General features: G+C 28.6%; 1 protein-coding gene across 6 annotated transcripts; it reads left to right on the top strand.

Moving 5' to 3' along the window:
• Nucleotides 1–70: 70 nt before the first annotated feature.
• On the top strand, nt 71–8,700 carry LOC107450129 (uncharacterized). Of its 6 annotated transcripts, none has more exons than XM_016065863.4 (2): nt 71–211; nt 7,539–8,700. In XM_016065863.4, exon 2 carries the CDS (start codon nt 7,542–7,544, stop codon nt 8,604–8,606), a length of 1,065 nt encoding a protein of 354 aa, XP_015921349.1. In that variant the 5' UTR covers nt 71–211; nt 7,539–7,541; the 3' UTR covers nt 8,607–8,700. The 6 variants fall into 6 exon arrangements, with proteins under 6 accessions (XP_015921349.1, XP_015921350.1, XP_071036854.1 ...); XM_016065864.4 differs by lacking the exon at nt 71–211 and adding an exon at nt 241–388; XM_071180753.2 differs by lacking the exon at nt 71–211 and adding an exon at nt 890–1,362.
• The last annotated feature ends 6,163 nt before the right edge of the window (nt 8,701–14,863 follow it).

The following is a 14,863-nucleotide window of genomic DNA, read 5'->3' as shown; positions in this document are numbered from 1 at the left end:
GAATGATATGCTCTAACCAGTTTTTACAGTTTTTCACTAAAATTCAGGAAGCTATAGTTGCTTGCAGAAGAATGGAATAAACTCAAAAGTTCAAAAGATTTGATATGTACCAATTGCACAAGTTACTTGAAAACATTCCCAGTAAGGATTTTATTAATGGTGCCACTTTTATTTAATGCAAAGTTTGTGAAGATCGTTCTGTTGCCCATCCGTAAGTTACAATCTTTTTTGAAAAATGCCGATTATTTGTTTATTCATTGTTTCTTCTACAATGGCATTGTTAATTGGATATTGAAACGAATATTTATTTCAAATTTAAACGTGTTCTAGTAGATATGTAACGATAAGAAATGTGATATTGAAGAAATGCTGCAAAGAATTAAAAAGAGTAGACTTAATTCTTCGTCTAGAAATAAAAGATTAATTTTATTTGAATACTTCATACAACTATTTTAAATAATCTGTTTGTTCGGCTTTAAAAATAAAACAATTGTTATCTTTCTTATTGACTACATTTTTTCCTTCGCTGTAATTTAACTCAATAATAAAACTTATGTTAAAGAGTAAACTTAAGTTATGTTGTTGCTCGTACGTTTGTTTAGTTTTACGGAGAATTACTTTAATAAAACATTGATTACACGTTTATATTCTGTTCGTTTAATGTAATTTATAACTGACTATTATTCATTAATGCATGATACATATATATATTTATACAAGATATTCATGCTTGATATACACTAAAAGAATTTTTTTACAAAATGCTTTTTTTTTTCCGGGGACATTTCCGTATCCTCATCTGTTGTGATAACTACAAAAAACATGTAGATGTTGTGGCTATGAGTTATATATTTTGAGTTGGTTCCTTTCTGTGTTTTTTTTTTTTTAGTTTCTCGCTGATTGCTGCCCTGAAGTTGCCAAGACTTGGAGATTATTCTGCCCCAAATCAAGATATCATTAAATAAAACATCACAGAAAGAGACAGACCAACTGGAAAGTTAGAAAGTATAAAATTTATATGGCAACTAGGCAATTGTAGTTGCCGTGTCTGATCACGATATAGAAATATCCCCCAATTTCGATTTTGCTTCCTATGATTAACATGGTTTAAATAATAGAATTCAATTTAAAGAAATCTTTGATGTGGTGGTATTTCCATATCGTGGTCAGCAGTACCGCCTTCAATCGCAAAGGTGTGGATGAGGGAAGATTGCTGTATTGTGATCTGCGGCAGAATGATTGCCGTAATCTTGGCTACCTTCGTGCAGTGGATTGCGAGAAACTAAAACCCCTTACAGAAGGGAACCAGCTTGAAGGGTCTAACTACTCCGAACAAACCTCTGCATCTTTTTTAAAAAATTTGCAAGTTTTAAACTTCCTTATATTTTTTAAAATAAAATAGGTGTTTGCAAGGAAGCGGCTATGAGTTATACTTTTCAAATTGCGCGGTAATTTTTTATGCATGATCGGTGGAAAAGAAGACGAAATTGTGCAGTTCATAATCACAAAAGAATTTATGCTATTTTAATTATGTAAAAGACAGAAATTGCGTAAATAATAAAACAATAGCATTAAAGAATAGAATTAATATCTGAAGTATTGTACTGAATAATTAATAAATCTTATCTTGTACATACTATAAGGATTTGGTTTTTGTTTAAACCCTATAAATTTTCTTTAATGCATTAGTATGCTTACATTCTGTGAGCATTATGTTTTTTTAGCGTCCTATATATATATATATATTTGCTAATTCAATTATTGATGAAAGGAAAAATGTTTTGGAGAAAAGTATGTCTTTTTTAATGAAAAAAAATTTTGGAACGAATTCAAGTTATTAAAAGTATTTAATTTTCAGTGAATATGCAAAAAATTTTGATTAAAAAAAATGCTCTGCTAAAACACTAACGTTTTATGAGAATTATCATATTTGCCACCAATTTGACTAAATATGTTCGTTAGTGAACTTGCTGTGCAAGTGGCCATTTCACTCAAAAAATTGTGCAGCCCTAGCATAAATGAACATTACTTTTCGGTCTCTTTGCAAACACATGTGTGTGGTGCGTTACCATTTGAACCGCAGTGACGAGAGTTTCGAATAGCTCGTTTAAATAATCACTTTTTAACACACTTTTTTTTTTTTTAATTTCAGTGGAAATCCAGGTTATTTTTAAATTAAATTTTCAACAGTTTTTACAATGCATTCCTATGTAGTTTTGAAATGTTGAATTTTTACTCTGATATGCGAATTTTAGGGTGACCCGGGGTAATTCACGATCACTCTGTTTCTGGGGTAAATAATGATCACCTAAGTTTTATTTCTTAAAAAATTATTTTTTTTAAATTTGAGACATGGACAAGAAAGCTTGTACACTTTACTAAAGTATAACTACATTTACTTAATAGTTTTTTGTTTAATTTAACAAAATAAGTATCTTTTAAAATGCTTTCTACATTTTCCATTTCAAAGATGGGTTTCAAATTGTGCACATTTCTGCAAAGATCCCCCTCCTTCTCTTAATAATAAATATTTTGAGTTACTTTCTTTTTCTTTGATATAAAAATAGTGTAAGCTTTTTTTCAATTGTTTCACATCTTCTGTAAACATTATAATTGATTATTGGAAACAATATCAAATGTTGCCCCCTACAGATGGGGTAATTATTGATCACCGGGGTAATTCCTGATCATTTTCATTTCTTCTTATAGTATAAAAAATAGTTAATAAATAGTTAATCGTCTTTTCGTATATAACAGTTCATATTTATTAAGTGGAACAACTATAAAATATATTTTAACTATAATCACGAAATTTGTTTTTAACTGTATGCAAGACAAATGTGTTCTGATATGCACCATTTCTAGCTTGTCTTACCTTTCTTCTATCTTATTTTTATGTGTGTACATTGTTAGAATAATTTTTAAGTTGATAAATTAACCTAATATAAATATGGTGAGAAATTATAAGCCTAAAAAGGATACTAAGCTTCTAGAAAGCAAAAATAGCAAATTTCTTTTAAAGATTGAAAATGAAAATTTCAGTGTGAGAGCTGCTGCCAGAGCTGAAGTGTTAATCTTTATTCCGGCTTTTAAATAAAACATTTTAATAGCTGCTTAAACATATCTTTTTGGTTTATTTGTTTGATCTTAATGTCTTATTTGTTAATTACCATTGTATAATTATTTTTAAACAGCCCATTTACTATATAAACTGGTGATCAGTAATTACTCCAGAAATGATAAGGAATTACCCCAGAAATGATCAAGAGAAGGGATAATTCCTGATCACTAAAAATTTAAAATCTTTAAAATTCAAATTAGATTTTCAAACAAAAGAAGGTAGCATCTCATCCCATATAGCCTCAAATTTCCAATAAATATTAAAATTCTATCTTGAATAGTTTTTTCACAAAATAGATGTTTGCATTTTTTGATCAGGAATTACCCCAGGTCACCCTAAATCAGTCTCTTAAATAATTATTTATTGACCCGCCTTATTTGTGCTGATTTCATCGTAAATATGTTTTTTTAAACTATTACATTGCTATTCCTCCTGATTTTGTTGATCCAATTTTTTTAACTATGATTTTATTACGGCACGAGAGTTTCTAATCACATATTTAACCCATTCTCTGTCTGATTTTTTTTCCTTTGAATTTCCAACCGAAAAAAGCATTTTTTTATTGCAGAAAATTAATATATGTTCTATCTTAATTTAGAAAAGCAAAATATTTTTGTCAACAAGCAGTGTTTTGCTTGACTTATTGATGGTGAAATATGTAATGCCCGATCCACTGATCTGCAGTTTTCCCTGTAATGCACCCAAGTTATATCTTAAAAAATACACTGTGATTACATATTTATTAACTCTTTTGCTTTAAGATGTTTTAAGATAAATATCTGCGTAAAATAATTATTAAAATTAGGCACAAAAAAAAATTTCAAAAATAATTTTTCAAACAAATCAGAACTATCATCTTCTGACTAAAAGACAATAAATTTACTGTCCTCTGACTAACATTATCTAAAAAACATCATCATAACTATTTTGACATGCAATGGTGACTGCAAAACTGCTGAAAGTACAAAATGATTTTGATTTCAATTCAAGGCAGGAAATCTCATTGTGAAGAAAGTGGGACTTGTTTGCACCATCTTTTAGCAATATTCAGAAATACAAAAATAATCGCAGGATTTAAAGAGTAGACAATTTCAAAGATGCATTTTCTCTCGTCGAGTTATTTTTTCGGCAGTTGGCGCCATGCATTTGTACTTGGTACATAAAATTCCCATATTTTAGTACAATGTAATTGCAATACCAAAAATTCGAGAAGTGAATGAAATAGCATATTTTTAAACTGTTTGTAATCTTGTTCTAAATTTTTTGTAGCTTATATGATTTTTTTTTTAAGGAAAAAAAACATTTCATATTTAAAATTCTTATAATTTCTAATAATCCATGAAATATTATGTGTAATATGAAATAAATATTGAGTCTTATTTTGTACTATAATGATTATATTTAAAAAAAAAAATTTTAACCTTATACATTTTTTTTAATTAAATGAATTAGTTCAAATTTATATTATACTCATTAAAATTTGTATTTTTTTATACTTTCATTTTGTGAGCATAACTGGTTTTTTTTTTTTTTTTTTTAGAATTTATATTATTTTTCCCCTAACCCCCCAATTTGAACCCACTACCTCCATACTCGTAATCGTTTGGTAGATTTGGAATCATTTAAAAATCTAGTGAGCTATCGGGACGCAGCCCTTGCGGCGTAACATAGGAATCTGACATCGTTTCCATTTTTCAGGTTCGATTAAATCTTAGTGCTTTGAAATTTAACATAACGAAGCACGTTAAAAGGTTTCATATTCTAAAATTAGTTATTATACAGAAGTTTAAAATTGATAGTAAGAAAAACAAATCTAAAATCAAACCTTTGTATCAGGGTTGGCAGGTTTTTGACATGTGACAGTTTAAACCGTCACGTCAAGAACCTCACTGTCGGAAATGTCAAAAACCTATATTCGTATGTGAAATTTAATGAATACATAAAATTTATATATTTTTTATAAAGGATAGCGTTTCTAAATATGTTCTAGAAAAAATAAATTTAAAATTTTGAAGAAACACTTATATTTTGAATAGTAACCAAATCTTGTACTTTTGAGAACTCACATCTTTTGTAATATTATGTATTCATTTTCATGTGTTATTGAAAATCTGCAGTGATATTAAGTAATTTATTTATAACCAAATTTAGTGTATAGTATAGATCAGGGGTAGCGAACCTTTATGCACCAACGTGCCATTTTTTCTAAAAAAAATTGCTTAATTTGGTCATAGACGTGCCGTCAAACAATTTTGATTTCGTGATTATTGGGAAAATAATAACACTAAATGCTATCAACTCAAAACTCTGTTTTAAACTCTGTTTTTACTATGAAAAACAATACATTTCGCAATGTCTCAGTTATATGCGTAATGCAACTTAAAGTAACATCAGTGTGACTTCTGTTGTTGCAGATTGGATGACAAATAACTTATATTAGGTTGTAAGATGTTATTTTAAGCAGGTCTGTTTTTTTTTTTGCTAGTTATTTATTGTTAGCTTGTTTTTTATGGTAATTAATTGTTTTTTGGCATAAATTGTAATTTTTTTGCTAATAATTGTTTATTTTTTTAAGTTTGTTATTTTGAATTTTAATTTAATTGGTAAATTGCTTCACAGTGAACTTCGTGATCGGTGGAGTGCCAGAAATAACACGCGTGCCATTGGTTCGCCATCCCTGGTATAGATTATACTAAAAATTAGACATTTTTAAAGATAAACATTAGCAGTTTTGTACATTAGACATCTTCTTTTAAAGAAAAATCTTTTTAATATTCTTTTAAATCTTCTTAATAATCTTTCTAACATAAGACAATACAAATTTAAGTGCTTTCTGTTAAATACACAGAGTAGTTAAGTGTCGATTTACAGTATATTCAGCCTATTCATTTACTATGCTGAAAATTTAGTCTATCCAAATACTTGTGAATTTCATTTTGCTGAATACGATATAGTTTTGTTGAATATCTAAATATTCAGCTGTTGAATAATTACTTCTTGCTTTCAAGATATGCATTATTTGTATTCTTAATACAAGAGGAGAAAAAAAAATTAAGAGGTAAAAATTGTTTTAAAATGATAAGTGTAATAATTATAAATAAATATAAACAATATGAATTATATTTATCATTATTCATAAATATAACTACTTTTAAATTCAAATTAACATACTGGATAATAAAGATATTCGGTATAACATGAAGAAAAAAAATTTTTATACGCTTGTATCAAGTTTGTATTTATACAACATAACTTGTGAGTTCCTTATAAATATTAGTTATATGTTCCTTATATGTCAAAAATGCATAGTAATAAACTTTTAATTTTCTTAAGTATCAAAAAAAAAAATTTTTTTTAAGTATAAATATTTAAGCAATTTTTGTGCAAAATTTTTCTGCACATGCATTTGAATATAAAATTCTGAGATTTTAAATCTGTTATTTTACTTTAATTTTAATTAAAAAATATTTTAAAACCTGCTGATTACCTTTAGTATAGTTAAATTTCAATATAATGCATGGCAACTGTTGGTAGTTTTGAAGTTTATATATTTTCTTGGCAAACTTCAGTTTTTGACGGTTTAAACCAGTATTATACTCTTGTCATGTCAAAAACCACTTTTTGACGTCAAAAACCCAACCCTGCGTTGTGTATATATATATTCTTTTTCGTTCTTTTTAATTATTATTTTTTTTCCTTAAAACATAGTATGTTATAATAATATATTTTTTAATAACAATTTTGAAGATAAATTATTATTAAGGTACTTTTAACACAAAAAGGGTTCAGTGGAAGAAAAAAAAACTTGAATAAATTTACCTCGAATAGCTTGTGACTACCAGTTAAATGTCTTGCCTTTTAAGGATTTACTTATTATTTAACTCCACAAAATATGATTTTTCTTTCATATTTCACAAATTACATTAAAAAAAATTTAACAATTTTTCATTGCTAAAAATCTAGTGATTTCCGTCAGGCATATTTTTTTTTCTTGTCAAATATGAAGTTGTAGAGATAAATTAATTGTAATATGAAGTTAATGTGCTGTCAAACCTGATATTTGTGAAATTTAAATATGGATTTAACAATGGATTCCCAAAATTTAACAAAGGCAAAATTGTTTTTGAATATATGGAGAAAATATATGAAAATTAACCAGTCCAATATGATTTTTATTTGAAGTGATAATTTCTGAAAATATTTTCTTACCTTACCATATTTTTGTGTTAATTTTTTTAATATAATTTTTAATTTTCACAAATTATGTCTAAAGTTTCACAAAATAGGAAAAAACCTAGAGAGACCCCTGCTACATGTATATTCTCATCTTTGAAATTAAGAACAAAAAAATTATGAATTTGTATTGAATTGTTATATTATGGTGCTTTTATTAATTCGGAGCATTTTTTTTCTCCAGACTATGGAAATTGATACATTGCAAGACTATGAATATCAACAAGAACGTCCTCATGGCTGTGACATTTGCGGCAAAAGATTCAAGAAAGGAAATCAACTAAGGCAACATCTTATTATTCATAAGCCCCCCGACAAGCGTCCTTACAGTTGCTACATTTGTGAACGAACATTTAATAGATCACATCATTTGAAATTGCACGTTATCGCCCACACGAAGCAGAGCCCTTTCAGATGCGACATATGTGGCCGTGGCTGCAACCAGATGAGCAATCTCAGGCGTCACATGCAGACCCACGAGTCGGAAAGAAACCACGCCTGTCGATATTGCGGTAAAACCTATGTTGAGGAAGCCACTCTCCAGAAACACTTACTGAAGCACACGCAGAAAAGTGTTTACCAGTGTGACTCGTGCGATAAGACCTTTTACAAAGCTGGCAACTTGGAAAAGCACGCCTTAATGCACAACACAGACAAAACTTACATGTGCAATATATGCAAGAAAGGTTTCATTAGGGAAAGTAGCTTAAAACAGCATCTGGTTACCCACACCGAGGACGAACCGCACGTATGTGACGTGTGCGGGCGTCGGTTCCGGCGACTGGGTAACTTTGAAAACCATCTCATAACTCACACTGGGTACACGCCTCACGTGTGTGACATATGTGGTAAAAAGTTCTTACAGATTGGAAGCTATAGGCGTCACTTGCGCAACCACAATGAAGGTTTCAAAGAAGCCACGCGTATCAAACTGGAGGGCAGAAACGATCACGATATGTATCTCTTACAGGATGACGATGAGGATAATATCATTGATGATGAGGAGAGCTCTAACTTGATGTCTCCTGAAGTATCGATAAGAGAATTTGACAGTGATAATATTGTGTTGAATTCAATGGAGGGAGAGACGCTTATGATTGGTGAACCTGATGGACAGGGAAACGTGACTGTTATTGGTTCGGCTTGCTCTATGGAAGATATTCAGAATCTCGGGCAAGACGGAAAAGAATATTATTTGATTGAAGTGAAAGATTGTTCTTCAGATAATGGAGAATCCAAAGTATTTGTATAATAGTTTGTCAGAGAGTTTTTTTTTTTTCTTCCAACATTTAATTCAAATTAGTCATCTTCAATTTAATAACTAATAAATTGTTAATTACTGTCTAGTTGCTATTGTTAATTTTATTTTTAAAAGTATACTGAATTTCACCCCAGTTTTAGATTTATAGGCCTTGTCTGGAAAGTATAAGCTGCCACTATGTAATATTGATTATATTACCACCATCATGAAATTGTGGTGGGCGGTATTTCTGTATCCGTACCAATCACCAAAAGGATTTACAGACATTTAACAACAAAGAATATACCCTTATTTATAGTTTGTATACGGTGAGAACTCCATCCGCCACAAAGTCTGAGACCGTCTGCTGCTATGGAAACAAGAATAGCGTATTTCAGGGAGGGTAGCTCTCTTCACTCTAGCACAATAGACCGGAGAAAAAGATTACCTTTCTCTACCCGACCCTATCCATAACTTGTCTTTAACAATGACCCCACACCCCTACTTTAAATAATTATATCTCGTTTCCATAGTCACCGCCACAGGTTCAAACGAATGGCTGGGGGAGTTCTTACTTTAGACAAACTATAAAGGCTTGTGGTTATGCAGAGTTCTCCTCATACCTGCCAAGTTTCCTGTTTTTTACTACTATCTCTTGTTAACCTGTATTTGTTGAAGAAGAAAAAATTTGGCGATAAAATATGTCTTTAAATTATCGATATAATATCCGCTGATGGCAAAAATACTCAACAGATGGTGCTATTGCCAGTACTGCAGTATGTTGAGTGTTTATAATTTAAGTAATTTTAAATAATGGTTTTAAAAGTCTATTTTTAAAAGTTAAGTCTATATTTTAGTCTATAGTTAAAAGTCTATATAAATATTCACTTTTTGCACATTTCGCTAATGCAGGAGAAATTTTTAAGCAAATCAAAAGATTTTTGTACAAAATTCGTTAATCTAAAGAAAATTTTATTAAAAATATTTACAATTCTTAATTATTTTATCTAAAAGTAGCTTTTTTGATTTGTAATGTATACGACACCATTTTAAAGTACGTAATTTTCAAATACAAAATTAGAACGAATTGTCTCCGAGTTGATAAATTATCAACTTGATTTCTTGAGAACATCAATTCAAAATAAAAAATTTTATCGTTGAAGAGCAATATTATACTTTACAATTGCCTTCTTCACTAGATAAAATAAATTATAATGAGTATATTTTATATTGAATCAAATAAATGAATTTCGTGCTCTTTGATTCGCTTAGCAATTTCCAGACATCAAGTGAAGAGTGACTTTCTTGTATAAATTATTGGGACAAAATTTTTCACATTCCTGCTACCCCTCTTTTTCCTATAATACAAAATCTTTCAAAACAGGTTTTAAAAAAATATGCTTATTCTGAGAAAGCATTTTTTTTGTGTGTGTGTCACAACTTAATACTATATTCATTAACATATAGAGAATTCTCAAACTGTTAGTACGTGAAAATCCGTTCATTTAGATTACACAGCATCCAAGGTTTCGTGTCGCCAAAATTAGTATTTCGATGAAATTTGGGATTTTTATTTAGGGGTTTTTATGTGCAGGTAAATTGAATTCATAGTTAAAATTTTGAAATGCACTAAAAATACCCCCAAAAAGCAAAATGGCTGCTGAAATATGGCGAGTAAAAATAAAACTATATATATAGTACGTTTAAACAATTAGGTATAGCAATGAAAATATAATAATTTTCGTAATTTTATTTTAAAAATGAAAAGCAAATTATATTTCCGTTTTGTAACATTAATAATGTTAAGTAATATTACAAAATAACTTGAATTAATAACAAAATAACCCGAAAACATGAAGAAAAAAAACATACATTTTGTTTTTCATTACATATTTAGTTCACCTTTGCAATACGGGCAAAATGGGGCAGGTTTTTTAGAAATAAGAAACACCTAGAAAGAAGACAACAAAAAAAAAGTTTAGCTAATTGCCTCGTGGAACTAAGTTTCGAAAGTCAGTCAAACATTGTAAAATGTCATATGATAAGATATAAACTATAAGTTTCTCAAGAGTATTAACTAATCCAACAAATTGAAAAATTGTACCATAATTTCAGACTAATTACTCTGATAAAAATGCAACAGTAAGGTGAAATTCCTATATATATTTCTGAAATAAAAACTTTTAAAAAAAATTTATTTTAAATAAAAATTTTTAAACATATTTTTCATTATATCGTTCTCTAAGTTGATCCAAAAAGTAAATATAATGTTTGGAATGATTATGAATACTTAATTTGAGCTATATTAAAACAGCCTACACATATATATGATACACATGCCTAAAATTTTTAGTTGAAAATTTGATTTTTGGCCAAAGATCATGATCTTCTGCCCCACAGTGGATTATATCAACAAAAAAAATTTCTGAGCGTTCGCTTTTTATTTTTAGCACAGTATATGCTGGGTGCTTTTTTTTAAACATGACAATTCGGACCAAAAAATTTCTTCAAATTTAAAGTTTTCAAAATAATCTAATTTTTTTTTCTATACATACATTTATTAATATCTGACATCTATTTATTAATATCTATAGTTACATTTATTAATATCTGACAGACAGCAGTGTAGTTTATTGACATTTACTCGAGAAAAAAAATAAAATAGAAATTAACCAAATCTTGAATGCCAGGAAAATGACATATTATCTTAGAAGTTTTAAAAACCGTCATTTTAAGTTAATAGTAAGTAACTCAACTTAAGCTTTTATGTTAGACGGACCATAAATTGCTTAAATTAATTCTTTTTATCCACTGTAGAAAGAATCAAATTTTTTGTTGTTGCTGATATATACAGAATAAAATTGTGTATAGTAATAATCAATCATTAAATAAATAAATAACTTTTATTGCATTCAATCATATTACAATCATACTTAAACTTGGTATTAGGTTAATATTTGCTTTTCCTCCTTGCAGTATTAGCAGCTAAAAAAAAAATTTGTTAACTCTTCAATGTCCTAATATTTATAAGCCAGGTTAATGACAAATCTGCCATTTTATAGCATCTAACTTTAATTTAATTTCATATTTTGGCCTAAGACGTTTTCATTCTGCAGAAAACAACAGGCTTTTTTAAAATAACTCAGATAAATCTAGGTAGTTTATGTTTTTAATAATTTCAAGAAGCCAGGAAAATGACAACACAAAAACCTACTCATCTTGAAAAAATTTTTGAAATAGATTTTGAACCAGAAAATTGGCTTTTTATTCATGCTACGAGACATATGTTCATATAGGAGGGTATCTAATCAATCTATTAGCATAAGATATTGATTGCTGGCTCTATCTATTTTGGATATAAATCACTAAATAAAAGTAGCCAGGAAAATGACAGAATCCCTTGGGACAAACAAATTATTGACAGAAAAAACTTTTTTAAACGAAGTTTTTGTAAATAATACCCTCTGCGTACATTCTAAAAATGCTCACACCGGTTGAGATAAAAGAAATTAGATATTGAAAAATTTATAGGAAGTTTTGAAGCTAGTTGTTATTGGAAGCATTGTTTGGGACATGCCAGGAAAATGACATTTTGAAGTTCAATTAAATTTTTTAACTATACAAGACAGTCAATGCTAGTACAAAGTCATTTTAAAATGCTAACGGCAGTGCGATATTTTTAAAAAAAGTTCTTTTAGTATTTAGATGTTGAAGCAAGGGACAGTGTCATATTTCGTGAGAATCACCCATATATCAAGCTAAAGTGAACATTGAATATAAAAACACATACACTGAGTCAAGATCGAGTCTAAAATCTGTTAAAGTTTTATGTGTTTATTTCGCACCAGAAATCTGGATAAATTAAGTATTCTTTTTAAATAGAAATATATTTTTACTATCCTCAGTATTTAACGATCATTCAATGTAGAGAAAAGGCAGTATTTCCTCATAAAAAGAATATCGCTTTCCTCTTCATTATTTCAATAAAATAACTTAATGAAAAATACTTAGCAAATATTTTATAAACACAATAAAATATAACTCAAGCACGTGACTCAATTAATTTTAGCAACAATGTAAGATTTGAGGCATTTATTTATTGATTGTAGGTAAATTTTCCATCACATTTGAGGAAGGTATGAGTCCACTACAAAGTGATGAATTCAAAAGCTTTTTAAAAATTTTATGCCAATATTTTTAATTTCTATGCGAAAAAGACTTGATAAAAATCATCGACAAAATCAAGAATTTTTTGCATGAAATTGGCTGACATAATTCGAATTAATTTAAACCTATCATTTTCACATTCTTTTCCCTAACTCAATGTATTAAGTTAAGTTACTAATTTACACGAAGGAATTACATGTCATTTTTAGAAAAAGTCTTATATTTCAATAATGCCTCTGTAGATGGCACCACCACAGTTTGTGTCTAAACGTTTCTTTTTTTTTAAACGCCTGCTTCCCTTCTATTCCTCAACCTTACAGAAAGGATAGGAATGAACAAAAAAATTAAAACTTAAGCTCTTTATTGTGTAGCAATTAATTAGGAAATTGAGACGATCCAAGGGCGCCGGCAGAATAATATAAAAGGGGGTGCAACCCTCTAACAAACTACCCTCCCCTCCCCCCGAAATTTTTTTTAAATATTCTGCTATTACATTTTGTTTTGTTATTACATATACTTTCATCTGTTCATTTTTTCAAGATACATTTCTTCATTGTTAGCAAGATATTTAAAAAAAAGTAAGAATTTCTTGTAGTTGCAAATTTTGCCCAGAGGCGATCGCGCTGGCACAAAGCCTCCTAGAGAAGTGCGGTATTTTACAAATATTTAGATTATTATTATAAATACTACAAATATTTTTAAACAAAACTATATATTTTTGAAAATTTTGACACATATCCTTTCGCATGAAATTAATACCAAGAACCTCTTTGAAACCAAAAAAATTAGAAAAATCTTGAAAGTGTCCAGGAAATGATCCACTAAAATGCGGCAATTAATAGCCGCATGTAAATAAAAGAAATCAACATCATAAACCGTTATAGAGTGTTGGATCCTTAAAATATAAGCTGTATAAAATTATTTTAAAACATTTTTTTCCAAATAATTTAAAGCATCTCCGATTTTAGCGACATCTGCATTAAGAAAGTAGATGGACAAGGACAAATTATAATTTTTTTAATAATCTTCTACAAATATTTTTACACAAAACTATATTTCATATAGTTTTGTGTAAAATGGCTGATGCCTCTGAAATTTAATATAATTTTTGAATATTTTGACACATATACTTTCGCATGAAATTAATACCAAGAACCTCTTTGAAACCAAAAAAATTAGAAAAATCTTGAAAGTGTCCAGGAAATGATCCACTAAAATGCGGCAATTAATAACCGCATGTAAATAAAAGAAAACAACATCATAAACCGTTATAGAGTGTTGGATCCTTAAAATATAAGCTGTATAAAATTATTTTAAAACATTTTTTTCCAAATAATTTAAAGCATCTCCGATTTTAGCGACATCTACATTAAGAAAGTAGATGGACAAGGAAAAATTAAAATTTTTTAATAATCTTCTACAAATATTTTTACACAAAATTTTATATTTTTGAAAATTTTGACACATATCTTTTCGCATGAAATTAATATCAAGAACCTCTTTGAAACCAAAAAAATTTGAAAAATCTTGAAAGTGTCCAGGAATGATCCAATAAAATGCGGCAATTAATAACCGCATGTAAATAAAAGAAAACAACATCATAAACCGTTACAGAGTGTTGGATCCTTAAAATATAAGCTGTATAAAATTATTTTAAAACATTTTTTTCCAAATAATTTATAGCATCTCCGATTTTAGCGACATCTGCATTAAGAAAGTAGACGGACAAGGACAAATTACAATTTTTTTAATAATCTTCTACAAATATTTTTTCACAAAACTATATATTTTTGAAAATTTTGACACATATCCTTTCGCATGAAATTAATATCAAGAACCTTTTTGAAACCAAAAGAATTTGAAAAATCTTGAAAGTGTCCAGGAATGATCCAATAAAATGCGGCAATTAATAACCGCATGTAAATAAAAGAAAACAACAACATAAACCGTTATAGAGTGTTGGATCCTTAAAATATAAGCTGTATAAAATTATTTTAAAACATTTTTTTCCAAATAATTTATAGCATCTCCGATTTTAGCGACATCAGCATAAAGAAAGTAGATGGACAAGGACAAATTAGAATTTTTTTAATAATCTTCTA

Source organism: Parasteatoda tepidariorum, chromosome 3, assembly GCF_982258835.1.
Source record: "Parasteatoda tepidariorum strain Cologne lab strain chromosome 3, Ptep-v5.0, whole genome shotgun sequence".
NCBI lineage: Eukaryota > Metazoa > Arthropoda > Arachnida > Araneae > Theridiidae > Parasteatoda > Parasteatoda tepidariorum.
This window is presented reverse-complemented; position numbering and strand designations above follow the sequence as displayed.

Excerpts from the sequence above, each read along its gene's own strand:
- LOC107450129 (XM_016065863.4), top strand. The coding sequence starts at position 7,542 with ATGGAAATTGATACATTGCAAGACTATGAATATCAACAAGAACGTCCT.